Below are 27,934 nucleotides of genomic sequence, written 5' to 3'. Positions count from 1 at the left end.
CCTAAACCACTACATTACATGACATACAATACATTCACCAAGTTTAAAAATATGTATATTTATATTTAATATTTCATATCACTGGCTAGATGCATTAATAATTTATTAATAGAACATGTAATACTTATAGAGCATGAAAACAACAATTTTCATCCAAGTAATTTAATCTTTAATTTCCCAGGTCCATGATATCATGGATGCAACTTACAAACGGACAAACGGTAACATTGTTGGTGCAGCTTTCAGTCTGTCACCCTACACAGGCCAGCATGGAGAACTGACTGATTGATGGACTTCGGCTTTGACCTTCACCACAGTTGCTTTTAGCATACAGGCCTGTGGCGGGGGGGCTGGACCGCCAGTTGATGTTGGACCCCCAGACGTTTTTCTTCTTCCTCCTTTGGAGTTTTTGGTTCCTCTCCTCCATTATCATCTGACTTTCTGTCTTTGTCACTAAAGACAACAAATGTCAAGCTGAAACTCAAAACAGGGAGGGTGGGTTTTACCAGCCTTGAATCCACACCCAGCAAATTCACAAACTCTGAGCAGTCACACAATCAGCCCACATAGCTATGCAGCAGTCCGGGAGCAGGGAGAAAGACACAAGGGAAAAGGATTCAAAGACAGAGGAGGACAGGATGGCCAGCGACACCTACTGGCCAAACAGGGAAGATACATAAGGAGTTGGGCTGGACTGTACCAACCCTGACAGATTTGTCAAACATATCTTCATTGCATCCTGTATTAATAATTACTAGTAATAATTAATTTTATTTCCAGTTGGTTCTGGAACCAGGGGTAGCATGGTGGTACAGCAATTATCACTGTTGCCTCACACCAGGGTTCAAGTCCCCACCATGACTGTGCAGGTGGAGTTTTCATGCTATCTCTGTGTTGTCTTGGGGTTTTCTCTGGGGTACTCTGTCCCCCCCCCCCCCAGTTTGCAGTTACCAAACTGCATGTGAGTGTGATGTGAGTGTGCCCTGTGACAGGTTGCAGTCCCATCCTCGGTTGTTCCTTGCCTTGCACCCGTAGCTTGAGGAATAGGCTCTGGACTCCCGTGACCCTGAATGGCACAAGCTGTTACAGAAAATAGATGGATGAATGGTGCTGGAACCAAAGAATATGCATAAAACAGTACAAGGCTTTTGTATTTAAGAAACCTTTTATTCTGCATTTTGTAATTTTTTTAAAAGTACACACAATATAAAAATAAAGTGTACACACAATGTTCAGTAACAAACTTTGTATTATCTACTTTGTGAAAGATATTTTGGCTAGATACTTCGCCAGTCCTTGCCTCTCCGCAAACTCAGCTTGCCAGAATTATGGACCTGCCTTTGTGTTTCCTTTCTAGATGGTGGTAGAAATTGAAGGTTGTGCCAGCCTCCTCTGCAATCGATGATTTACAATAATTGCTTCTTTTTACTCCTTATGAAATGGGAAAGTTTGTAGGAAAGTCTTTAAAGTTACAAGTGTTGAAGTCCGTCTCATAACAAAGTAAAAATTCACCCGAGTGACAAGACCGATTGCATTCATATTGCGGTAACACAGCTTTGCCCTGTGCTGTCTATTTTTGTCTTATCGTGCAGCGATTACTTTGCAGTCTGTAATTACAAGCAACTCCCTCTGGGATAATAAGAGTATTCTGATTGTGATTCTGATGAAACCACTCGCATTTGACAAAAGCAGTTTCATTGGCACTTCGTGTCCTTATCGTATGCCGGCCCTCTAAGTCCAGAGCACGTTAACATTAACACAACGCAAAAACATTAAGAAGACGCAAAATCATCTTGAGATCTGAAAAATACATGCAAGTGCTTGCTTTCCACAGCGAACTTCATACATACTACATGCTGTAAAGAGGAACATAGCAAAGTTGAAACAGGAGTCTTTGACATGAATAAGTATCAGTTTGTAAAGATGAATGATCAGTCAGTGACAATGAGAAAGTGTGAACCGACTCTCATTCAGAATTGTGCAGCGCAGTAGCCTCCTTACACTGACATGCTGACAATATATCTAAGCATTTTGAGTCTATGTACATCATATTTCGTGACTTTCCCAAAACAATTAACTCAAAAGTAAATAATTCCAGCAAGTGACACCAAAATTAAAAGTATAATCAGCATTGTTTTAACCATGAGATTGAAAGTGCTTAGATATATTGTCAGTATGACAATCGGTTCCCACTTCCTCAGTATCACTGACTGATCAGTTCTCTTTAGCAAACTGATACTTTTTCATGTCAAAGACACCAGTTACAACCGTGCAAGGATCTACATTACAGTATGTAAAATTCACTGGCAAGAGAAAACACTCACCTGCACATATATACCACAAAAACAAAATGGCAATAAAATAACAACAAAATAAAAAGAAAAACATGTAGCCTACTGTGTGAACCAAAAACAGCAGTTTATGGAGTGTATTTATAAATAATTTTGAAAGCTTGGTTAACTGTTTTCCATGTGGTGACTAACACAATGACCACATTTCTATATAGTTTTGGGTGTTAAGTTATTACAGTGGGAAACTACATAATCTATTTTGACTAACAAGTCTAAAACAACTGAAAATTGTGCCAAATGATGCCAATTGTACAAAACCATTTATGTATACAGTACGTACTAAAACATTTGGAAATTTGTGTGAAGCAGTGAGAAATTATACTCTGCTGTGCAGAAGTGACGATATGGTGTCGGGAAGATGGTGGCACAGGAGGTAGTGCTATCGTTCGGCAACTGGAAGGTTGCAGGTTCGAGTCCTGGTTCCTCCTGACCCCATCAAAGTGTCCTTGAGCAAGACACTGAACCCCAAATTGCTCCCGGTGTGCAGGTTGGCGCCTTGCATGGCAGCCTCCGCCACCGGTGTGTGAATGTGTGTGTGGATGGTGAATGTGAGGCATAAATTGTAAAGCGCTTTGAGTACTTGTAGGAGTAGAAAAGCGCTATATAAATGCAGTCCATTTACCTTCTGATTGGTTGGTGAGGGATTCCGCAAAAGGTCTGCGCAGTTCACATCGCAATAAAAAGCGGTGCTACAGTTAAACGAACCATCCTGGACATCACTGATAATAATTAAGTCTTAAAATTCGCGCACCAACACCGGAAAGATGGCTGTAAGTATATATCTGTATTAAACAGATTTTTAATAACTGTCTTTCGAAATTCAATGAGTCAGACAAATGATTATGTGGATTAAAACTAACCTAGGTGGATCTGAGCTGGTTATGCTCTTAAATATTTTTTTAAATAACAACTAAATGTCATTTTACCCTAAGTCGTAAATTTAAATGTGATCAGTTTGATAATCTAGTTAATGCTTGTTACATTATGTTTTAGGTGAGTCGTAGCTAACTTTGATCAATAATTCTGCACCACAGAAATTCCTTTGAGTATTGGTACTGTAAGTTAATTTATAATCAGCTTTGCACGACATGAGCACATCTGGATAATTTGTATGCATTCACGTATTGGAACTTCATTTTAATTTAAGCGTAAATAAGAAGAATCCTTAGTTGCTGGCTACCGAACACGTATTGTGACTCGTATGTATCATTTTTGGAATAGATTAGATCACTTTGAAGTCACGTTAAAGATATCGTTTCAGTCCGAAATAGGTCAGCTGGTGAACCGCCCAAAAATACAACAAACTGATTGTCCCTTAAATATAGGCAATAAAAAGTACAGGTAGGTCTATTGAAAATCGATTTTATATTATTATTAATACTACTAATAATAATAAACCACGTTTTCTTTTGGATCGACAGACGTTCATATAATTGATACATAATTGAATTAGCAAGATGCTTCATTTAATATTCCTGAAAATGTCTTGGTAGAAGAATATACCAGACTTATTTGCTCAATATCACCGATCAAATTCCAAAAGAATTAAGTCATTGTCATGAGAACGGGCATGGTGCAGGCAGGAAAAGGAGGTTTATTACGGAAATTAAATACACTGGGTAAAACTACAAAGGAAAGGACCATGAGGGGTCTATAAGAAAAATGGGGAAAACAATGACTAACTACAAGAAATGACAAGGAAACAAGGTCCAGGAAAAAGGCAACACAGGGAGCAGGAACAGGCAAGGGACCAACACACAAACTCATAATAATAACATCTAAAATTCCGAGGCAATGACCACTTAAGGAATTGAACTAAGGCAGGAACATAAATACACAAACCAAACTGGGTAACAAAGCAGAAGGAGTGAGACATGAAACAAATAACCAATCAGGAAGGGTGCAGGACAAGGAGTAATCAGGTAGAATAATCATGATGCTCAGGGAAACAGGTGGGTCAAATTAACTTAATCAAGGAACCCAGAGACCAACAGGAAAACTAAGACACAGAAGAACATATAAGACACAGAAGAACACCTGCTGGCCAAATGGGGGTGGGCATGATAGGTTAAGGAGGACGGATGCTGATCCTGACAGTCAGGAGAGCAGGAATTAACTGGTGCTCCCTTGCTACCTACTAGTGAACATAAAATGCAATGAGAAAAGTTGTAATGTTGAATTTCACAGTTCATTGTAATTTAGGCTTTGGACTGTAATAATATTACTATACATGCAACTAAACACTCTAGGTAAACTCTGGGTTGGCTCAGTGGGTAGCACTATAACTTCATTTGGTTGGGGTTGCTGGTTTGCTTCCTGCTTTGAATGTGTGCAGTTTTCTTGTTCCTCTTTCACATGGGATTCCTGAGAATACTCCTTATTCCCTTTCATCAGCTAACAGTGCAAAACATGTCTGTGAAGGCTGGGGAAAGAATGAAAATCACAGGTGTTCCCAAGCCTAAGGCTGAGGGGTGAGTCATTTCCCCTCCTATTGCTTTGAGGGTTCAGCCTATGATTGGCTTCCGCCTTTCCCTTACACTGAACTGTCAGTCAGCTACTGCCACTGGGTCGTCCAGCTATCTGTAGATTGTGCCTCCTCACATGCTTCCTATCATAATCTCCCCCCCCCCCCCCCAGGTTCACCATTAATCTCGGCTACAGTAAAGAGGACATCACCCTGGACTTTTCCTTTACCCAGGATAATGTTTGCACCTTAAAGTTTTCAGGGAGAGAGACAATAGTCCCCATTAAGCGGGGGGTGGATTTTGAGGTGAGACCGTGCATCTTGTGTGTCACCAAGGTCCGTTCCTCCATGTTTAAAGTTTCAAGGTTTTGCTGTTGCATGTTTTCAGAAGAACACAGTACATTTTTCTACCATAGTTGCAGGGGAGCAGAGGGGTGCAATGGGTGGATAGGGGAGGGGTGCAATACAGGACAAATAACATGTATGTGTGGGGGTGGGCGCTGGGGGTGCCTGAGCCCACACTATTTAATTTGTGCATGAGGTTTAAAGGTACTTAGTGCCCCTATTTAACCTTTGAGCACCTGCCCCTCAAAAAGTCTGTGCACAGCCCTGACAAACAGCAGTAAAATAAAGATGAAGACGTGCAATATCACAAGGAACCTTAATGATAATAACTTAGCTTAATGCAACTCACTCCTGTGTAGAACTGTTATGTATGAGTCCACTTAAGAATGAGATTAACTCATTAATTTCTTGCAGATTCATGTTGTCATAGGAGTGAAAAGAATCCATTGTGTTTTTTTTTCTTTTTAATCTTCTTTATACATTGGGACGAATAGCTGGCTTTATTCTGTGGTTCTTTACAAAGTATAATATTAAATTACAAAAATAGGCAAAAACAATCTTTATGGATAACAGAATAGCCTATTGTAGCTGGCTTTTGTTGACATCAATCTATTTGCCAAAGAAATAACTGACCTGTTGAATCCTTGCAGCTTCATGTTATCAAATATAGCATTGCATCATATTCCCATTTATCCTCTATATGTGCAGTACACCTATACCTTACCATAGTGTATATAGCACCTAGAAGCGCTTCAATGAATTGGAATACTGAGAATCCATTTCCAGTATTTCTTATGGGGAAAATTATAATTAGTCCATCCAGCAACAAACTGTGCATACTGTTGCTACTTACGAAGGAGCAGAGATGAACCGGTTTTGTGAGTAGAAGACGCGTCAGTCAGTGGTTATGATCATTTGGTGTAACAAAAATCACGTATCGGGAACTGCACTTGAACCCACAGTTGAACCTGAAAACCGAGATTCTGCGCAGTGCTGCCACCTAGAGTCACACTTGTAATCACTCACATTTAGAAAACTTCTCTGATTTTCTTCAGCTGCATTTGGATGGTGTTCCTTGTGCCCTAAGTTCTCCAGTTGGTTACAATATATGAGCCTTAATCTATACGGTAATTGAAACACCAGGTGCTCAAATACTCTGGTATGTGTGTATTTGGTTTCTTAGCAGGTTTGTTTCAAATAATTTGCTTTTCTGCAATAATTCAGATTGAGTACTTTGGGAATTTCAATGGGGCTTAAACCTACAGCCTTTGAGTATCAAGACCATAGTTTGTCACTGAACCACATGCTGCCCTTTTAGGCATTAGAGAAGTTAGTTGGTGAATCAGCAGCTGAGTGACCTTCTTCAGCAATATTTTTCTCTGTCGTCATAATTGTTCATTTTCATCCCTTTTTCTTCCAGATATACATCAGTTTGGAGAACAAAAAATATATAATCGAGTTTCCTAACAAGGGCCGTGTGTCACACCCCAATGATTTTCATTATGAGAAGTTTGCGTTTATCTCAGTACGCGTGGCCGATGTCAGAATCAAGGGCTTCAACATTGAACCATAAAAACATTGACTACAGGCACTGGATCTGCCCTGTCTGGCTGCTGATTGGCTGTGATCTCTGCCCTCTTCTCAACTTCATTACAATGCTAATTGTTTACACTGCTAATGCACTTGTGACTATACCACGTGTTCCTTCTTGCTATGTACCTCTGTTTGTACAAACAGTGTGAACCTGCACAACTTTACTAGCTGGTCGTCTGAAAGTATTTTAACTCCAAACTATGAAAATAATTTCAACATTTCAGCTATTTTAATAAATCTCACTGCATTTTCCACTGCTTTCAGTCTGGACTCAGCTGATTATAATTTTCTGGTCATTTGAAGCAGGTGATATTTAACTGGAAAATTAAAAATATTGTAGACCCATAAAGGCTCTGCAAATGTGCCATCTACCAAAAAACGAGTTATTTGCCTTGTGGGAGTACTAGACTGCTTTGGGATCAGGAGGTTGAATATTTATTCTCATATTTTGACATAATCTATATGAGTGTATGCATTTTGTCACAGTTATTGTAGTACATATCTGTGTTATGTCGGTGGATGAAGACAGCAAGATGGGACCCAGCTCCTCTCAATTAACCCCTATTGAGGAACTTTATTAGGGTCACAGGCAAGAAAGCACAGGTGGCCAGCTAACACTAGCAGGGAGCAATGACCGGGCTGGGGAAGCATTTATATACACGACTAATGAAGGGGGTAACGAGGGATACGCATGGACTTTTAATACTACAGGACAGGTAGGGAAGGAGGCTGCAGGAGGACCAGCAGTGCCATCTGCTGGCCTTCAAAGGAATAGGGGAGGCTGCAGGATGACCATCAGTGCCATCTACTGGCCTTCACAGGAATAGGGGAGGCTGCAGGGTGACCAACAGTGCCATCTACTGGCCTTCACAGGAATAGGGGAGGCTGCAGGATGACCATCAGTGCCATCTACTGGCCTTCACAGGAATAGGGGAGGCTGCAGGGTGACCAACAGTTCCATCTGCTGGCCTTCAAAGGAATAGGGGAGGCTGCAGGAGGACCAGCAGTGCCATCTACTGGCCTTCACAGGAATAGGGGAGGCTGCAGGGTGACCAACAGTGCCATCTGCTGGCCCTCACAGGAATAGGGGAGGCTGCAGGATGACCATCAGTGCCATCTACTGGCCTTCAAAGGAATAGGCCAGGCCAGAGCAGATCGTGATTGATTTTCTTAATCTAAATAGGAAATACTCCATCCCAGCGAAACATGAAAAATAACAAAATGCATAAAGTTATGTAGCAGAGAACTGCTGAAAATGTATAAACATAATATTTTTACAATGTGAATTTTTTGTTGAGTTAGAAAAATCACTAATTACAGGTCAAAGACCAGGGATCAAATGAAGAGAGACCTGTTGCTATACAGCGTTCCTCAGCCAATGGGACAAGAAATTAATGTACTGACTAGAAAGCGCATCACCTAAGGGCCCGTGCCTCCCAGGGTGGCTATGCGCCCCCCGGTGCCCTTGCTGTTGATTGGTCATGAAGAGACTCAAACCACAAAAATCACACCAGCAACCTAACCCCCCCCCCCCCAATGGTTCTGTGTGGTGTCCTGCCCAGTGGCCCTGAGCAGTTGTGTCTCCCATCCTCACCCTGATGCATCCAGTCAGGATGCCCTCAATGATGCAGTGGTACAAGTTCACCAGAGTTATGGTTCCCAGACCAAAGCTCTTCAGCCTCCTCATGAAGAACAGCATCTGCTGAGCCTTCTGGATGATCGCTTCTGTTTTAGAAGAGCAGTCATCTCCTTTATTTAACCACAAAGGAGACCATTGCACCGTCGTCTTCAATTCCATGCATGATGGCTCCTGGTCCAGTGAGCAGAGGGAGAAGAGCTTCCCCTTTAAGGAGGGGGAGGAGTTTAAGGTGAGGCCATGCATGTTGTGTGTCACCAAGGTCCATTCCCCCATGTTTCAAGTTTTTGCTGTTGCATGTTTTCAGAAGAACAAAGAACATAGTAAAATGTTCTGCCACAGTTGCAGGGGAGCAGAGGGGTGCAATGGGTGGATCGGGGAGGGGTGCAATACATGGTGAATAACATATATGTGTGGGGGTGGGCGCTGGGGGTGCCTGAGCCCACACTATTTAATTTGTGCATGAGATTTAAAGGTACTTAGTGCCCATTTTTAATCTTTGAGCACCTGCCCCTCAAAAAGTCTGTGCACAGTCCTGACAAACAGCAGTAAAATAAAGATGAAGACGTGCAATATCACAAGGAACCTTAATGATAATAACTTAGCTTAATGCAACTCACTCCTGTGTAGAACTGTTATGTATGAGTCCACTTAAGAATGAGATTAACTCATTAATTTCTTGCAGATTCATGTTGTCATAGTGGTGAAAAGAATCCATTGTGTTTTTTGTCTCTTTAATCTTTATACATTGGGACGAATAGCTGGCTTTATTCTGTGGTTCTTTACAAAGTTTAATAATATTAAATTACAAAAATAGGCAAAAACAATCTTTATGGATAACAGAATAGCCTATTGTAGCTGGCTTTTGTTGACATCAATCTATTTGCCAAAGAAATAACTGACCTGTTGAATCCTTGCAGCTTCATGTTATCAAATATAGCATTGCATCATATTCCCATTTATCCTCTATATGTGCAGTACACCTATACCTTACCATAGTGTATATAGCACCTAGAAGCGCTTCAATGAATTGGAATACTGAGAATCCATTTCCAGTATTTCTTATGGGGAAAATTATAATTAATCCACCCTATCAACAAACTGTGCATACTGTTGCTACTTACGAAGGAGCAGAGATGAACAGGTTTTGTAAGTAGAAGACGCGTCAGTCAGTGGTTATGATCATTTGGTGTAACAAAAATCACGTATCGGGAACTGCACTTGAACCCACAGTTAAACCTGAAAACCGAGATTCTGCGCAGTGCTGCCACCTAGAGTCACACTTGTAATCACTCACATTTAGAAAACTTCTCTGATTTTCTTCAACTGCGTTTGGATGGTGTTCGTTGTGCCCCAAGTTCTCCACTTGGTTACAACATATGGGTATTAATTAGAGTTGAGCCGGATACTCGGCTGAAACGAGTATCCGGTACGGATAAAGCACTTTTGACGAGTACGAGTATCATACGAGTAATACAAGTCAATATCTGTGCTCGGATTGAATAAAAATTCTCATTGGGTAGCTGACTGTGCGTTCTGTGATAGACTAGTCACAGCGCCCCTCCCCTACACATATACAGATTTATTGTGTTGCTGTGTCCCGCTCTGCTCACTCACACACAGAACACTGAGAAGAGAAGAGAACAGCGCTCTCTCTCTCTCTGTCGCTCCCTCAGTCACTCAGGATCGCGGGTTTTTTTCCGTTAACGTTTAGGGTTTCTTCAGCTTCAGGTTTGTTTGTAGAATGCGACTCGCGTCTCTGCCTGTCGGAGTTTTTTTTTTTCTTTTTTAAACCGTCAGCTGGCTCTAGCCAGTTTTTTTTTACTTCACGCACTGAGTGTCTGACACTTTCTTGCTGTATTTTATAAAAAAAAATAAAGGTAGTTGTGGTATAATTAATATTACAAATTAAGCTACACACACAAACACACACACACACACTCCCCCCCCCCTCTCTCTCTCTCTCTCTCTCTGTCTCTCTCTTACTCACTCACTCACACACACTCACACATACCTGGTGTGGAAATAAAAAAAATAAAAAAGAACCAAAAAAAAAGAAATCACACTGATCATAAAAAAATTAAAAGTTAAAAAAAGGAAGTTATGTTGAGATGAAAACTCTTGTTCATTACATTTTACTTCATAATTGCAACCGCATGTGTTATATTCATTGTTGCAAATCTTGTTCTGTATATAGTTCGTTTGTTATCGTGATCAAAACCACTGATCTGAAGCTCAATGCTGATGCTGTCATGTAAATAGTTTTCTAATCAGCAATAAATATAACAATTTCTGATCAACCCATATCAATTGCATGCACATACCGGTTAAAGCCCCACCCATTTAAAGACAACCCGACCCACTTCCAGGTCAAACCCCGCCCACTTCCGGGTTAGGCCCCGCCCACTCCGAGTACAGATACAGTACAGATACAGATAATTCATATGGTTAACAGATACGGATACAGATACAGATAATGCTGTACTCGCTCATCCCTAGTATTAATCTATACGGTAATTGAAACACCAGGCGCTCAATTACTGTGGTATGTGTGTATTTGGTTTCTTAGCAGGTTTGTTTCAAATAATTAGCTTTTCTACAATAATTCAGGTTGAATACTTTAGGAATTTCAATGGGGCTTAAACCTACAGCCTTTCAGTATCAAGACCCTAGTTTGTCACTGTACCACATGCTGCCCTTTTAGGCATTAGAGAAGTTAGTTGGTGAATCAGCAGCTAAGTGACTTCCTTCAGCAATCTTTTTCTCTGTCATCATCATTGTTCATTTTTATCCCTTTTTCTTCCAGGTATCCATCAGTTTCGACAACAGTACATTTCAAATCAAGATGCCTGGCAACACTGTGTCATTCCCCAATTGTTTTGGTGCTAACAAGTTCATGTTTATCCAAGTACAGGGGGATGTAAGAATCAAGGGCTTCAAGATTAGTTAAGCAAGTCTACAGGCACTGGATGTGGCTGCTGATTGGCTGTGATCAGTGCCCTATACTCTGTGAAGCTTAACCATGATGCTTATTGTTAACACCACTAATGCAGTAGTGACTATACCATGTGTTCCTTCTTGCTATATGCCTCTGTTTGAACCTGCACAACTTTCCTCGCTGGTCTTCTGAAGGTATTTTAACTCCAAACTATGAAAATAATTTCAACATTTCAGCTGTTTTAATAAATCTCACTGCATTTTGCACTGCTTTCAGTCTGGACCCAGTTGTAATGCCTGCTTTTATTTTACAGACTCAGGTGTGTCAGTTTGTCTGCATATACAGCAAACCGTTCTGATGGTTCATACTGGTTATAATGTTCTTGTCATTTGAAGCAGGTGATATTTAACTGGAAAATTAAAAAATGTTCTAGACCCAAAAAGGCACTGCAAATGTGCCATCTACCAAAAAACGAGTTACTTGCCTTGTGGGAGTACTAGACTGCTTTGGGATCATGAGGTTAAATATTTATTCTCATATTTTTACATAATCTATATGAGTGTATGCATTTTGTCACAATTATTGTAGTACATATCTGTGTTATGTCGGTGGATGAAGCAAGATGGGACCCAGCTCCTCTCAATTAACTCCTATTGAGGAACTTTATTAGAGGCACAGGCAAGAAAGCACAGGTGGCCAGCTAACACTAGCAGGGAGCAATGACCAGGCTGGGGAAGCATTTATACACACGAGTAACAAAGGGGGTAACGAGGGATACGCATGGACAGGTACTACAGGACAGGTAGGGAAGGAGGCTGCAGGAGGACCAGCAGTGCCATCTGCTGGCCTTCAAAGGAATAGGGGTGCCCAGAGTAAGAGTAATTTTAAACTTAAACAGTTCACTCTGGGTGACCTTGCAGAGCAGAGAGCAAGAACATACGCAACTAACCCTCCCTTAGTGTGTGCATGTGTGTAACATGTTGCATACAGTTATCTTTACTGCAGGTTGCTGTTTTGGAATGTTAGTTTTACTATGGGAAGCCGTGTGGGACTTAAAACACTGAAAAATGTGCACATACACACTGGGAAATGTGCGCGCGCACATTTAATCTATAGGTCCCACTGAAAGACGTGCACATACATATTTAATCTATAGGTTCCCACCACTGAACACACTTACACACATACACTGATGAGGTGCACCATATCTTGTTAACACTCAATACAAATACTGTCGCTACTTGCATGACATCTCAAAACACCCATATACTGTCACCATTTGCGAGGTGTATAATACTTTTAAACTGCTGTCATGTCAACACTGCCTCTTGAATTACGGGGGGGGGGGGGGGGGGGAGATATGAATGGATGAGGAGAGCAGATGAAACAGGGGAGAGAGTGGATTTTCAGTGCGCCCAGAAGCCTTTTCAGTGTTACCGGAAGGTTCATTATTACCGGAAACTAGAGCATGTCAGCAAGTTCAGCACGTACGTCGGCAGCTTCCGTTTTAAGAATAAAAACATGCTCAAACTATAATAACTGTAATATGTTTTATGATCTGGGGGTATTCCACGAAGCAGGATTAAGGGAAAGTCTCGCTTATTTCGATAAGTCTGTCTTATTTAAATGAAAGTTCCGTTCCATCAACGTGTCTCAAATGAATCCCCGCTGAGTTACCATGGTAATTTACACCTGCGAACAAGTCAAAGAACGTCCGACGTGTGGGAACAGATTCCCAAAAAATCGTTCCCACGGAGGGAATTCTGCGATTTTATTACTCATGTCTTGTAATCTGTTGAATTATGTGTCCTCTCAGCAAGACCTTCTTGCCGAGAGGCGACAGTGCTAACCACTGCACCACCGTGCTGCCCCATCGAAACATTTCAAAGCCAAATTTGGATATCAAGTCATACTGAGGAGGAGGACAAAGCAGAGGGACAGAGAGGTGGAATGCAGAGAGGAGAGCCATACAGAGGAGGAGGACAGAGAGGTGGAATGCAGAGAGGAGAGCCATACAGAGGAGGAGGACAGAGAGGTGGAATGCAGAGAGGAGAGCCATATGGAGGAGGTGGACAGAGAGGTGGAATGCAGAGAGGAGAGCCATACGGAGGAGGTGGACAGAGAGGTGGAATGCAGAGAGGAGAGCCATACGGAGGAGGTGGACAGAGAGGTGGAATGCAGAGAGGAGAGCCATACGGAGGAGGTGGACAGAGAGGTGGAATGCAGAGAGGAGAGCCATACGGAGGAGGTGGACAGAGAGGTGGAATGCAGAGAGGAGAGCCATACGGAGGAGGTGGACAGAGAGGTGGAATGCAGAGAGGAGAGCAATATGGAGAAGGTGGACAGAGAGGTGGAATGCAGAGAGGAGAGCCATACGGAGGAGGTGGACAGAGAGGTGGAATGCAGAGAGGAGAGCCATACGGAGGAGGAGGACAGAGAGGTGGAATGCAGAGAGGAGAGCCATACAGAGGAGGTGGACAGAGAGGTGGAATGCAGAGAGGAGAGCCATACGGAGGAGGTGGACAGAGAGGTGGAATGCAGAGAGGAGAGCAATACGGAGGAGGTGGACAGAGAGGTGGAATGCAGAGAGGAGAGCCATACGGAGGAGGTGGACAGAGAGGTGGAATGCAGAGAGGAGAGCCATACGGAGGAGGTGGACAGAGAGGTGGAATGCAGAGAGGAGAGCAATATGGAGAAGGTGGACAGAGAGGTGGAATGCAGAGAGGAGAGCCATATGGAGGAGGTGGACAGAGAGGTGGAATGCAGAGAGGAGAGCAATATGGAGAAGGTGGACAGAGAGGTGGAATGCAGAGAGGAGAGCCATATGGAGGAGGTGGACAGAGAGGTGGAATGCAGAGAAGAGAGCCATATGGAGGAGGAGGACAGAGAGGTGGAATGCAGAGAGGAGAGCCATACGGAGGAGGTGGACAGAGAGGTGGAATGCAGAGAGGAGAGCCATACGGAGGAGGTGGACAGAGAGGTGGAATGCAGAGAGGAGAGCAATACGGAGGAGGTGGACAGAGAGGTGGAATGCAGAGAGGAGAGCCATACGGAGGAGGTGGACAGAGAGGTGGAATGCAGAGAGGAGAGCAATACGGAGGAGGTGGACAGAGAGGTGGAATGCAGAGAGGAGAGCCATACGGAGGAGGTGGACAGAGAGGTGGAATGCAGAGAGGAGAGCCATACGGAGGAGGTGGACAGAGAGGTGGAATGCAGAGAGGAGAGCAATATGGAGAAGGTGGACAGAGAGGTGGAATGCAGAGAGGAGAGCCATATGGAGGAGGTGGACAGAGAGGTGGAATGCAGAGAGGAGAGCCATACGGAGGAGGAGGACAGAGAGGTGGAATGCAGAGAGGAGAGCCATACGGAGGAGGTGGACAGAGAGGTGGAATGCAGAGAGGAGAGCCATACGGAGGAGGTGGACAGAGAGGTGGAATGCAGAGAGGAGAGCAATACGGAGGAGGTGGACAGAGAGGTGGAATGCAGAGAGGAGAGCCATACGGAGGAGGTGGACAGAGAGGTGGAATGCAGAGAGGAGAGCCATACGGAGGAGGTGGACAGAGAGGTGGAATGCAGAGAGGAGAGCAATATGGAGAAGGTGGACAGAGAGGTGGAATGCAGAGAGGAGAGCCATATGGAGGAGGTGGACAGAGAGGTGGAATGCAGAGAGGAGAGCCATATGGAGGAGGAGGACAGAGAGGTGGAATGCAGAGAGGAGAGCCATACGGAGGAGGTGGACAGAGAGGTGGAATGCAGAGAGGAGAGCCATACGGAGGAGGTGGATAGAGAGGTGGAATGCAGAGAGGAGAGCAATATGGAGAAGGTGGACAGAGAGGTGGAATGCAGAGAGGAGAGCCATATGGAGGAGGTGGACAGAGAGGTGGAATGCAGAGAGGAGAGCCATATGGAGGAGGTGGACAGAGAGGTGGAATGCAGAGAGGAGAGCCATATGGAGGAGGTGGACAGAGGTGGAATGCAGAGAGGAGAGCCATATGGAGGAGGTGGACAGAGAGGTGGAATGCAGAGAGGAGAGGAGGTGTAATGCAACAAGGAGGAGGGACAGTACAAGGAAACAGAGAAAACAGGAGGATGCAACTAGCCTTCAAATAAAAGGCAATGCCTGTTTTGATTAGTTGCGTATGTTCTTGCTCTCTGCTCTGCAAGGTCACCCAGAGTGAACTGTTTACGTTTAAAATTACTTAATTAATGATGGTGTTGCCAAGAATTAATTATTTATTTGCAGTGATTCCAAGTAAACCATCACCTGACTGGTTTAGATCTCTGGACTCCGCCATCTCTAAATTCCTTTGGAAAGATAAACCCCCGCTTATTAGCTTAAAAACGCTGCAAAGGACAAAGGAGGACTAGATCTGCCTAACTTTCACCACTACTTCTTAGCCAACAGGCTTCAAAACATCTCAGGGTGGCTACCCTCTTAGATGAGCCTTGGCTAGATGTAGAACAGGCTCTATGCAATAACATAGAGATTTCGGATCTACCATTCATTAGCTCAAACATTAAACGACACGAATGCTTCAAAAGCATCAGTATCAGCTCTTCTCTGACAGCATGGTGGGAGTTTCTAAAAACGACTGAGTCTTCATTAATCCCATGCAAACGTACTCCCATCTGGAACAACCCTGACGTACTACTAAACAATAATATGATAAATTTCCCGATTTGGAGTTGTAAAGGTATTAAATACTTGGAACATATATTCGAAGAAATAGACTTTATCCTCTTTGACATATTAGTTAAAAGATATGGGATTAACAAGAATAGATTCTTAGAATATGAACAAGTTAAATCTATAGTAAAAAGGAAATTCAAGTCTAAACAAATCAAATTACAAATACCACCAAGTGTGGCAGAATTCCTTAATCTCAGAACCCCCAAATTATTGTCTAAAATATACAGGACACTTTACAAAATGGATTAATCAATATCCCTTCCTATTGCAAAATGGGAGGCAGATTTATCAATCAGCTGGGACCACAATTTCTGGTCTAAGACATGTTTAAAAACCTTTCATCTGATTAGAAATCCCAGTTTACAATTAATACAATACAAAATCCTGCATAGAGTGCACTATACAGGGCATCGGATGTTCAGGATGGGTTTTACATCTTCTAACAACTGCTCACACTGTCAAGGGGATACACCTGAAAATTACATCCATGTTCTTTGGTTCTGTCCACCTGCTCAGATGTTCTGGCGCAGGATTTGTGAGGACTTATCAAAGTGTCTGAAATGTACCATTCCAGCCTCTCCCTCAGTCTGCTTGTTGGGCGACCTAGATGGTGTCACTACAGAGATTAACACAACCCACATGGCTTTCACCGCTTTATGCATTGCTAAGAAGACTGTCCTCATGAACTGGAAAAATAAAAATAATCTTAATATCAACCAATATAGAGACAGATTGCTGGACCATATTAGTCTCGTTACAGCTTCTGCTGCCACATTAGATCAATCTCTCTGGGCTCCTTTGATCAGCCCCATCACCTAGTGGCGGTGGGGGATCGCAGGTTTGTCCCACTTCGGTCTTTGTTGTTGGTGTGGGGGGGGCATATGGGTTTGGGGCGTCTGGGGGTTCCCTAGGGGTGGGTTTCTGGGGGGGTTCGGCACTGGGGCTGTGGTCCTGGCCTAGATGGGTCTTTGGTGGCTCTTGGGTGGGATCTTTCTGGCGGCTGCATGCAGCGCTGCTGGGGTAGCCTGTGCCGGCAGACGTAGGTTACCGACCTGGCGGCCGTGCTGCTCCTGGGTGGGTCCCAGGCGGGCTTGGGTTCTGGGGGAGCTCTGCCTCTGGGCTGGGGTTCCGGCTGGGCTGGGGGGGCTTGGGTCCTGGTGGGTGTGTCGCCGGGATGTGGGTTGGCGCGTACACTGGGGCCCGGCCCCGGCACGGGGGCCTTCGGTGGGTCAGTGAGGCTGGGGACCTCTTTAGCTGGCGGGGAGGTTGTTACCATCTGTCCGCAGGTGGTCCCTGCCTTAGGGGTATCCACTTTGCGCGGGGGGGGGGGGGGGGGATCCAATAGAGGAGGAGAATGGACTGGAAGTCTGGGAGTTGACTGAATGGTGGGGTGGGTGTAGTTTTTCCTCTGTGGTGGGGTCCGGTTGGCCGCCCTGGGCTGTGGTGCCCGGTGGTACCGCTGCTCTGAGCCCTGGTCTGGATGGGCCTGGACCCCCCGCCCTGGGTGGATTTCAGGGAACAGGGGTGCTTATGGGGGTCAGCGGGGGAGCTGGATCCAGAGGGGGGCTACTTTGCCCCCCCCCGATCCTTTCCTCCCCGTCCCTAAGTGCTTCCCTCCTCCCGCTCCGTCACCCCAACACACATGTAGGGCTTTGAGGTGCAGGTGCGTCGCTGGGATGCAGGGGAGGTATTCCTCCTCTGTCCCCCCGTGACCACCTGTGTCTCAATCACACATCACAACTTAGACACTCTCATTACTTACTCTCTCATGACACATACATTTAGGGCCTTGGGGGTGGGCACACGGAATGGCGTCCAGAGGTCGGTCTGTTCACTCAGCCTTACCTCTGGTGCCAGTGCCCACTTCTCAATTTTTAGTTGCACATAGACACTGAGGGTTCGGGGGAGGGGCCGAGCTGACACCAGCTGCTGATTGGCAGAGGGTGGTTAGCACCATGCCCTTCCCCTGTTTTAAAGCGCTTTAGAACAACACGCACCAACACCACATATGAGCGGGCGGAGGGAAGCATGGGGTCTTTTCACACCCCGTTCTCTGTTCGCCATCTGGAGCTGGGGGCCGTCCAGTCGGGGGTCTGGGCTGGTGGGCTTCTCGGCTGCTGCGGGGTCCGGGGTGGTCTTCTTGTCCCCACGCCAGAGGAAAAAAGGGATCCATCTCCGAGGTCTGGTGGCGGATTGCCCCTCTGGGGGCGGTGGTGCCTGGATCTCGGAGTATAGAGTATATATGGGGAGTGTGAGTGTGTGTACGGCGTTCATTTCTGTGTGTCCATTTTGGGCGATTGGGTGAATATTTGTTTATGTGTGCATGAGGGTGGGAATGTATGCTTGTGTATGTGTACGCCTGTTTGTCTATACGCATGTGTCAGGTTGGGTCTTAGACTCCACCTGAAATAACATCTCAGGCTCTATTGCCCCCCGCCACACTCCCTGCCGGTGGATGGGGCCTCCGGCTGCCGATGCGTTGGTGGTTCTCGATGTCCGGGGCTGGATGCTCTGCTGTGTGCTGGCTCACTCTCGGCGGTTGCCTGGCAGGGCCTGGTACTTCAGGCTCTGTCGGGTCCCGGCTGGGGGGTGGAGAGGCCCTTGGACCTCTGGGTCTGGTGTCTGGTCTGCCCTGGTGAGGACGGCTGTCGGTCGGAGCCTGCGTGCTCGCCGCGACGGCCCCCTGGGGCTCCTGCGATGTGGCTGCCGGATGGTTCCCCTCCGGAGCGCTCCTCTGACCTTTTCTGGGTGGGGGCTGCAATTGTCCCTGCGGTGGTCCTCCTGGGGTTCCCGTGCCCTGGGGGACTCGGGATATCTGGGGCCCGGGTCTCCTCCGTGTCGGCTTCATGTCCTGGGGGGGCGGAGCTGTGGCTCCCCACACACACTACTAGACATTTACATGGAGAAACCTTAAGAACACCAGCGCGCTGACACACAGGTGTGCACACAGGTGCTCACAGACACGTGCTCACGGACACACACTGTCTTGATCGGCTGTTGCTTCTGGGCATGTGTTGTAATGCTTGTTGTGGGTGCTGTTCAACAACATTTAACGTTTGATGTTCGTTATGATTCGTACAGATTTTGGTTGTTGCTTTTCTCTCTTCAGTAGACATGGAAGCAGATTATGTGGGGTTTTTTTCTCCTCTCTCTCCCTCTCCCTCTATCTCCCTTCTTTTTTCCCCCCTCTCTCTCCCTCTCCTTCACTTGAGGAAGTAAATAAATAAAAAAATAAAAAATAAATAAATAAGAAAATAGAAATAAAGCAGTCCTCCGCAGAGGGGTGGTGGAGGGAATATTTATTTTAAAAAAAAGGAAAAAGGAGAAAAAAAAAATACTCTTACTCTTGGCACATGTATGATACATTTTGTTTATTTTTCAGAAATTGAGTTTTTCAGATCAACACCAATAAAAATGTGTTTCTTGCAAATATGAACAAACCTGGAGTATGTAATGTGTGATTGACAACTGCAAGATAATTTCAACATTTCAGTTTTAGTAAATCTCCCTGCATTTTGCATTGCTTTCAGTCTGGAATCAGTGGTAATGCCTGGTTTTATTTTCAGACTCAGGTATGTTGATTTGTCTGCATATACAGCAAACCGTTCTGATGGTTTGAAGCAGGTGATATTTAATTGGATCAGTACTAAACTTCTTTGAGATGGTAAAGGTAATTATACATATTTATTTATACACATATCCATCCATGCATTATGTGCAGCTTATCTGGGGACGGGTTGTGGGAGCAGCAGTCTAAGCGGGGATGCCCAGACCTCCCTCTCACCAGCCACCTCCTCCAGCTCCTCCGGGGGAATCCCGAGGCGTTCCCAGGCCAGCCAAGAGATATAATCTCTGCAACGTGTCCTGGGTCCGACTTGGGGCCTCCTCCCAGTTGGACATGTCCGAAACATCTCCCCAGGGAGCCGTCCAGGAGGCATCCTAGGTAGATGCCTGAACCACCACAACTGGCCCCTTTCAATGTGGAGGAGTAGCGGCTCTACTTTGAGCCCCTCCTGAATGTCTGAGCTCCTCACCATATCCCACCATAAGCTGATTTCAGCCACTTGTATCCACAATCTCATTCTTTCGGTCACCACCCAGAGCTCGTGACCATAGGTGAAGGTATGAACGTAGATCGACTGGTAAATCGAGAGCTTTGCCTTCCAGCTCAGCTCCCTCTTCATCACAACAGAACGATACAGCATCCGCATTACTGCTGTTACTGCACCGATCCACCTGTCGATCTCCCGCTTCCTTCTTCCCTCACTCGTGAACAAGAACCTGAGATACTTAATCTCCTCCACTTGATGCAGTAGCTCATCCCCCACCAGGAGGGGGCGATCCACTCTTTTCCGGTCAAGAACCATGGCCTCAGATTTGTAGGTGCGGATCCACTCAGCTGCAAACCGCTCCAGTGCATTCTGCAGGTCACCGCCTGACGACCCCAGCAGGACCACATCATTCACAAAAAGCAAAGATGCAATCCTGAGGCCCCCGAACCGGACCTCCTCTGCCCCTTGGTTAAGCCTAGAAATTCTGTCCATAAATGTTATGAATAGAATAGCTGACAAAGGGCAGCCCCACGATGGATAGGTCCTCATCCAAGTCTTCCAGCTCTACTTCCTCTGAGCAAGGTGTATCAGTGAGATTCAGGAGGCCCTCGAAATACTTCTAACACCGTCTGACTATATCCCTATTTGTGGTCAACATCCCCCCCGCTGTAAACAGCATGGGGGAAGCCCTGCTCTGCACACTTGTTCACATACATAATCTGTATGAATGTGTGCATATTGTCAGAATTATTGCAGTAGCTATCTGTGGATTTTCTTAACCTCAATCGGAAATGCTCCATCCCACGAAAACATGAGGTTAAACCTGGTCTTAAGAAGTGAGATACATAATTCTACATAGCTGAGAATTACTGAAAATGTATCAATATAATAATTTTTTTTCACAATGTGAAAATGTGTGCATGTAAAATGTGTTCAAAACTTAGAATCAGCAAATACATCATGTACAGATGCTAGTTTCTTGACCTGACTTCCTTTATATAGGCTTGTGTTTGTCTCTGTCTGATTAAAAACAAGTGCATGTACCCTTTAATGCTTTGTTGTTGTTTTTTAACTGCAAACACATGCTTTACTGCTTTTCTCAAAAAATGCGATGGGACTTGCGAAGGTCTATGTGCTTTCTTGAGGAAATTCTCATAAATATAGGCGAAATGAGCGAGTTCGTGTTTTTTTTTAATGGTTAGTTAAACATTAGCAAATAAAAAATCAGCGCTAGTAATCTATTAGGTTATTTACGGTGCCGTTTGCAGGTGTGCTCTAAAGTGCCTCCTGCCACGGATTGCCCTCCTGACGTAATCGCTGCAGTAAATAGGAGAAAATTGCTGAGTTCTGATTATTTTTGGTGTTTGGTTCGAAGTCATATTTCCAGGTGTGACGGTGCCAAGTATAAATTAAGCTAATCGTCGCATTATAGGTGTGACAAGAAGACAGAATAGAAAAATATTGCAGCAGAGTGACACATTGAGTAAAACAGATTTTTTCTTCAGTGGTCGCAAAATCGCTGAATCATGGAAAGACTGGTTAAAAGACCAGGGAAGGTTGTTTAAAAAAAGACTTTGCTCCCGCAGAAATGTTCAGGTATTTTTTAATGTTCACAAATAATTATCCAGAAGTTCGAGTCTAATCGGACGTCCATTTATGTGCGACTTGGATGCAACCCGAATAACCATTCGGCTCCGTGATTCTGAACCGCTTTACTTTTTGATGAAAACCATAAAACGCCGGTGTATGCGGTTCTGGGACCCGGGATTTGTGGGCGTGGCCTTCCTTCTCATTGGACTGCGAGGAGTCCGCGAGGCGGCTGTACTTGTTCATATCGCAAAAAAAAGCAGCGCTGCAGTCAAACGAACCATCCTGAACCTTATCGACATTCAGTCTTAAAATTCGACCGACAGCATTGACAAGATGAGTGTAAGTATATACCCATATATTATACGGATTTTTATTGCACGTCGTAAGTTAAAATGTGATCAGTATGATACTAATCCAGATAGTGCTGCTTACATTAAGTTTTTAGGTGAGTCGCAGCTGAATCTGATCAATAATTCTGCACCACAGAGATTCCCGTGAGTGTTAGTGCTGTAAGTTAGTCTGTTACCCGCATGGCACTGCGTGAACACTTCTGATTAATATGTATACGCATTTACCTACTTGTGTTAAAATATAATTTGGATTAAAGCGTAAACGAGAAGCATCCGTAGCTGCTGGCTACTGCTGAACACGTCGTGTGGCTCGCGTGTATCATTTTTTGAATTGACAAGATCACAAAAAATAATTAAAGATAATGTCTCGAAACTGTATAGGTCGGCCGGGGAACAAAGAAATAAAAAAATACGTAAGCAAACCGACAAACTGATAGGATGTGCTGTCGCTTTAATATAGGCATATATTATTATAGAAAATAGCCACTATTGAAAATAGTTTTGAAAAATATATGAACACACTTTTCTTTTGGAGTAACAGACGTCGTTATCATTAATACATTGGAGTTAGCGAGATGCTTCATTTAGTATTCCTGATAAGGTCTTGGTTGGAAGAATATATTCGCTCACTATCATCGATCACATTCCAAAAGGATCAAGTCAGGATAGCAATTATTAACTTGTGTTCACTAGCGATGCACTGGCTTTAACCGTAGAAACGGGAACTGTGGTGCAGACGCGTAGGAAATTTCAATGGTACAAAAAAGAAACAGTGACCTCGTAACAGGGAGACCCGGGTAGATTAGAAACCCTAATACTTCCTGAAATGGATTAACAACTTTCCTTCAGTTGCGGGAATCAAGAGACTTTAAATTGCATAAATAACTGAGATGTCTAGTTGTAAAATGGACTATATGGACATATTTGACCCATATACTAACATGAAAGGCTAATTTCACAGTCCATTGTAATGTATGCTTGTTGAGAGCATCATAATATTATAGAATATGTATGTAACAATTCTATAGCTATCTTGTGGGTTGGCTCAGTGAGTAATGCTGCAACTTCATGCATCCAGGGTTGACGGTACGAATCCTGCTTCTGCTTTGTATGTGTGGGGTTTCTACGTTCTCCTTCTTTGGGTTTCCTCACAGCACCATGGTTTCCTCCCATAGTGAACAAACATGCAAGCGGTCTTACTGGTGTGACGGTGTCCATGGTGGACCAGCATCCCATGTAGGGTGTACCAAAGCCCTGTGCTGCTTGGGATAGACTACTCTAACCAGGATAAGCCACGTGCAGTGTCGTATATATATGGAAAATATCAGTATAAGAAATGGCTTCTGTGGCTCAGCTCAGCTTCTGTAGCTAAATTCACCCCCTCCATGGGGTGGGATTGGTACCTGACTTCTCTAATTGCCTCCCACACCCTCTCGAGGTCTAACCCGGCCCTCCCAGCCCCTTATCTGCGTGGGGTCTATGACTGGCATCCAGCTCATCAAACGTTGGCTTCTTTTCTTTCACGGTTGCGAAATGCCTGTGATGACTTTATGACGAGGGTCACACCTGTTTATGGTGCGGTCATTGAAGGCGGTTGATCATTCACAGGGGCTTGCGTTGCTGATAATGCACTGTGAGTTTGCAGTTTTAGCCCCGTTTCTTCTCCCCGGGGAGCAGACGGCAGCTTTCCCAATCGAACGGCAATGCAGCACTCGGTATTCTGTGCTGTGAGTGAGGTTACATCTTAGTCTTCACTTTCGGCACAACTTCCATTTTATCCTTGCCCTGTTTACAGGTCCAAGGTTACAGCAAACGTTCAGTGCGAGTCTGTACGCTGCTGCAAATCCATCCATATTCATTTGGCCATCAAGTGTAAGTGTTCCTCTGCGAGGAGTGGGACTGAAATAACTTTTGAGGCTCCAGGCAGAGTTACCGTCCACCATCCCAAACGGCGGGAGGCTGTATAGGGTTACCGGAAGCTTGGACACACAGAGCCTTTCCCTGGATGGTTCCGGTCCAAGCTGTAAATATAGTGATGTCATAAAACCATTCATTCATGTTCCAGCTGTTATCGGTACAGGGTCCATCCCAGGGCAAACACTCAAAACTGGATTCACAACCAGTTTTGCACCACAATCTAAGTTTTAGCTCAGTCATAAGCATGTACAGAAAAGTCACAGAATAAATAAATCGATAAAACTAGCCAGCTGACTCAAGATCTCATCATGCCTACTACAATTTGACAATTGCTAAATAATGTGATTATTTCTGATCTTAAATAAGCCATTCTAACATTTAGGTAGGAGAAAAATGGGTCGCATTATTTTCCTATTCAGGCTCGTGACCCTTTCTGACCTTTCCGTGACCCAGTTTGGGTGGCATCCCACGGATTAAGAAATACAATTTAAACACATTGATTTCACTTCTTTTTGGAGTCCTGGCTTTCCAAATGAATCCTACGCAATCACGAGGAGAACAAACAAACTCCATAAACACATCTAGGGTCAAACCCACAATCGTGGTGTGTGGAGATAATGGAAGCCAGTAAGCCAGCATACCACCCTGGAATGAGGTCATTGTTTTCTTGCTCATTATCAGTTAAAACGGATGCTTGCTTTGTGACTGGCTACAGAATGAGCCCAGTGATGGTCAAAGTCCTCCATTGTAAGATTTATCTATCTATGCAAATCAGTGATTTTTTTTTCTTTGTAGAATTGCACAGAACTGGTTTTATAAACATGGCTTCCTCATTTTTTCCTTTCACCAGCTGACGCTGAAGAACATGTCTGTGAAGCCTGGGAAGGACCTGAAGATCACAGGTGTTCCCAAGCCTGACGCTGAGGGGTGGGTCACGGGTCCTCCTGCCCTTTGAGGCCTCAGTCTGTTTGACTTCAGCCTTTCCCCTGCGCTGCCGCTGGGTCTGTGACCTGCCCCTCCTCACCCCCCCCTCCCCTGCCTCACCTTCTCCCCCCCCCCCCACAGGTTCAGCGTCAACATTGGCCACAGTGACAATGACATCGCCCTGCACTTCAACGTCCGCTTCAACCAGCACGGGGACCATCACGCCATCGTCTTCAACTCCCGGCAGGGCGGCTCCTGGTGTAATGAGCAGAGGGAAGACCACTTCCCCTTTGAGCAGGGGGAGGAGTTTAAGGTGAGGCCGGTCATCTTTATGTGTCACTAAGGTCCATCGCTATGTGCTTCGAGTTTCAACTTTTATTGTCGCATGTGTTTGGAAGAACATAGTACATTTTTTGTGCCCGAGTGCACGGGAGGATTGGACAACAGTGCAATACAGCACAAATGGCGTCTCGTGTGGCGATGGGGGCTGACAAACACCAATGCAATAAAGATCAAAAGGAACGACATCACTTTGTTTTGTTTAAACACTAAATTTTATGATGTTCTAAAATACAAAATGAGCATATTGCACTTGGTGGTGCAGTTTGCTCACATGTCTGGAGACCAGGGTTTGAGTCTCTGCCCCTTTTCTCTGTGCTGTTGTGATGTTTCCTTTCCCTCCACAGTCCAAAAACACTCTAAGGTGAGTTTGAGTTGCCAGATTGTGTGTGTGTGTGTGTGTGTGTGTGTGCGCACCCCGCAATTGGGTTGGCGCCCCCTCCTGGGTTATTTTTGTCCTGCGCCTGTAGCTTGAGGGACAGGCTCTGGGCCCCCCATAGAAGGTATATGGCACCTAACTCTTGTTGTACCATTATTTATGAATCCACTTGTCAGATAATTAGTTAAATCCAGTGTCAGTTTATTATAATGATCAAAAGATATAATTTGCATTATTTTTCATTTTTACCCAGTTTATTCATTTGAAATTTTATCCTTGTCCTTTGGCCATAAACTTTTATTTATTTCTTTGTTTTCACAAAGAATAAAAAATGTAAATTGCAAAAGTCAATAAAAATCCTGAAAGACAGCATGTAGAATAGAATAGCATATTGTGCCTGGCTCTTGTAGATACCAAACTATTCCTCAAGGAAAAAAACAACCTGCTGAATCCTTGGAGCGTCATGGTATCATTCTGACCTCTAGTGGTTACAAATAAACATTGCATCGTTTAATCTTTAATCTATTTTTTCACGAAGTACAAATTCCATTAATGACCCAAAGCCAAGGACTCACAGTAGGGTCTGAACCTAAAGTCTTGGAGTAACAAGACCATCGTTTGTCACTGTACCACTGGCTTTTAGGTTATCACAAAAGCGTGTTGTTGAATCAGCAATCTTCTTCAACCTTCAGCAATCTTCTTCAACCTCACATCATTTTTTATTTTCATCCTTTTTTCTTCCAGGTGACCATCAACTACAACAGTGATGAATTTCATGTCAAGATGCCTGGCGACCACACTGTGTTATTCCCCAATCGTTTTGGTGAAGACAAGTTCATGTATATTGAAGTACTGGGGGATGTCAAAATTAAGGGCTTCAAGATTAACTAAGCAAATCTACAGGCACTGGATCTGCCCTGTCTGGCTGCTGATTGGCTGAGATCTGTGCCCTATCCTGTGAAACTTCATCATGATGCTTAATTTTGACATCACAATTACGCTCGTCACTATACCACGTGTTCCTTCTGTTTGTACAAAACGCTGTGAACCTGCACATCTTCGCCGGGTTGGAATCGCAGCTGTTTTTTCCCGGTTCTTCTGAAAATATTTGAACCCGAAAGTATCAAAATCATTTTGACATTTCAGATGCTTTAATAAAGCTCACAGCACTTTGCTGTTCGTTGCTTTCGGTCCAGAATCAGTGGTAATGCCTGGTTTCATTTTGCAGACTCAGGTATGCAGATTTGTCTATATATTCAACACAGCAAACCGTTCTGATGGTTCAGCCTTTTATAAATATTGATATTCATTTTCTTGTTTGAATCAGGTGATATTTAATTGGAAAGTTAAAAAGTTCTAGAACCAAAAAGGCACTTCAAATGTGCCATCTACCAAAAACAAGCTTGTTACTTTGTGGGAGTATTAGACTGCTTTGGGATGGTAAAGTTACATATTGGTCCACATACTTATACATCATCTATACGAAAGAATGCATAGTGTCACTATTATTGCGGCACTAATGTGGATCTTCTTAACCTCAGTAGGAAATGCTCCATCCCAGCAAAACATGTGGTAAAACCTGGTGTTAAATAATGAAATACATAATTCTATATAGCAGACAATTTCTGAAAATGTTTCAATATAATAATATTTATTTCCACCATGAGAGTGGTGAAGCACAACCACTAATTACAGGTCGAAGACCAGGAATGAGATGGAGACCTTTTGCTGTACAGTGTTCCTCAGCCAACGGGACAGGAAATTACCGTAATAACTATAGAAATGTCTTCATCTATGGCTGTGCTAAGGGCTATACTGGCCCCCCATGTACTCCAATCTTACATCACAGGGTCAGGCGCTTGGCGACCCCGCAGTTGTTTGGCCATGATGAGACTCAGACCACAGAAATCACTCCAGTGACAGCAACCTGAAAACACCTCAGTGAGGCCTTTAGCACTGGCACAGTAGTAATAGTCGGAGCAGGTAATTTCCAAATGAAATTCATGTGGAGGGCAAAGCAGACAGCCCATTCATTACCTGACCCGTGCCAGTGCTGAGTATCCGATTAAAACCCTTTGTGCCGGCCGTGCGTCGAACCTGTCACAGCTGTTATTGTAGTCACTCCCCCCATAGTTTTATTAAACCCATCTGCATTCCTGCACTCAGGTAAAGTCATTAACCCCCCCCCCCCCCACACACACACACCTGTCGTATGGTTCTGTCCCGTGTGGCATGGCTCACACAACCCCAGGCAGACAGTGTAATGTGTGGGTTAGGGTGTGAGTGGGAAGTGTCCAGCGATACGAGGACATGGAGACAGAAGGACGAAATACGTCAAAACACCTTCGTTATTGGCGGGTAACCAT

The 27,934-nt window shown here is 44.4% G+C and overlaps 2 protein-coding genes across 2 annotated transcripts; both read left to right on the top strand.

Moving 5' to 3' along the window:
- The first annotated feature begins 2,769 nt into the window (after positions 1 to 2,769).
- Positions 2,770 to 8,466, top strand: LOC111835328 (beta-galactoside-binding lectin-like). Its single transcript, XM_072711974.1, has 4 exons — positions 2,770 to 3,121; positions 4,746 to 4,822; positions 4,989 to 5,121; positions 6,581 to 8,466. Exons 1-4 carry the CDS (start codon positions 3,116 to 3,118, stop codon positions 6,731 to 6,733), a joined length of 369 nt encoding a protein of 122 aa, XP_072568075.1. The 5' UTR covers positions 2,770 to 3,115; the 3' UTR covers positions 6,734 to 8,466.
- Positions 8,467 to 21,840: 13,374 nt separating this feature from the next.
- On the top strand, positions 21,841 to 26,766 carry lgals2b (lectin, galactoside-binding, soluble, 2b). Its single transcript, XM_023842681.2, has 4 exons — positions 21,841 to 21,998; positions 24,777 to 24,853; positions 24,992 to 25,163; positions 26,313 to 26,766. The coding sequence occupies exons 1-4, from the start codon at positions 21,993 to 21,995 to the stop codon at positions 26,457 to 26,459; spliced, it is 402 nt and encodes a 133-aa protein (XP_023698449.1). The 5' UTR covers positions 21,841 to 21,992; the 3' UTR covers positions 26,460 to 26,766.
- The last annotated feature ends 1,168 nt before the right edge of the window (positions 26,767 to 27,934 follow it).

The sequence above is a fragment of the Paramormyrops kingsleyae genome, chromosome 5 (genome assembly GCF_048594095.1).
Source record: "Paramormyrops kingsleyae isolate MSU_618 chromosome 5, PKINGS_0.4, whole genome shotgun sequence".
NCBI lineage: Eukaryota > Metazoa > Chordata > Actinopteri > Osteoglossiformes > Mormyridae > Paramormyrops > Paramormyrops kingsleyae.
Note: the sequence above shows the minus strand (reverse complement) of the source record. Positions and strands in the feature narration are given on the sequence as shown.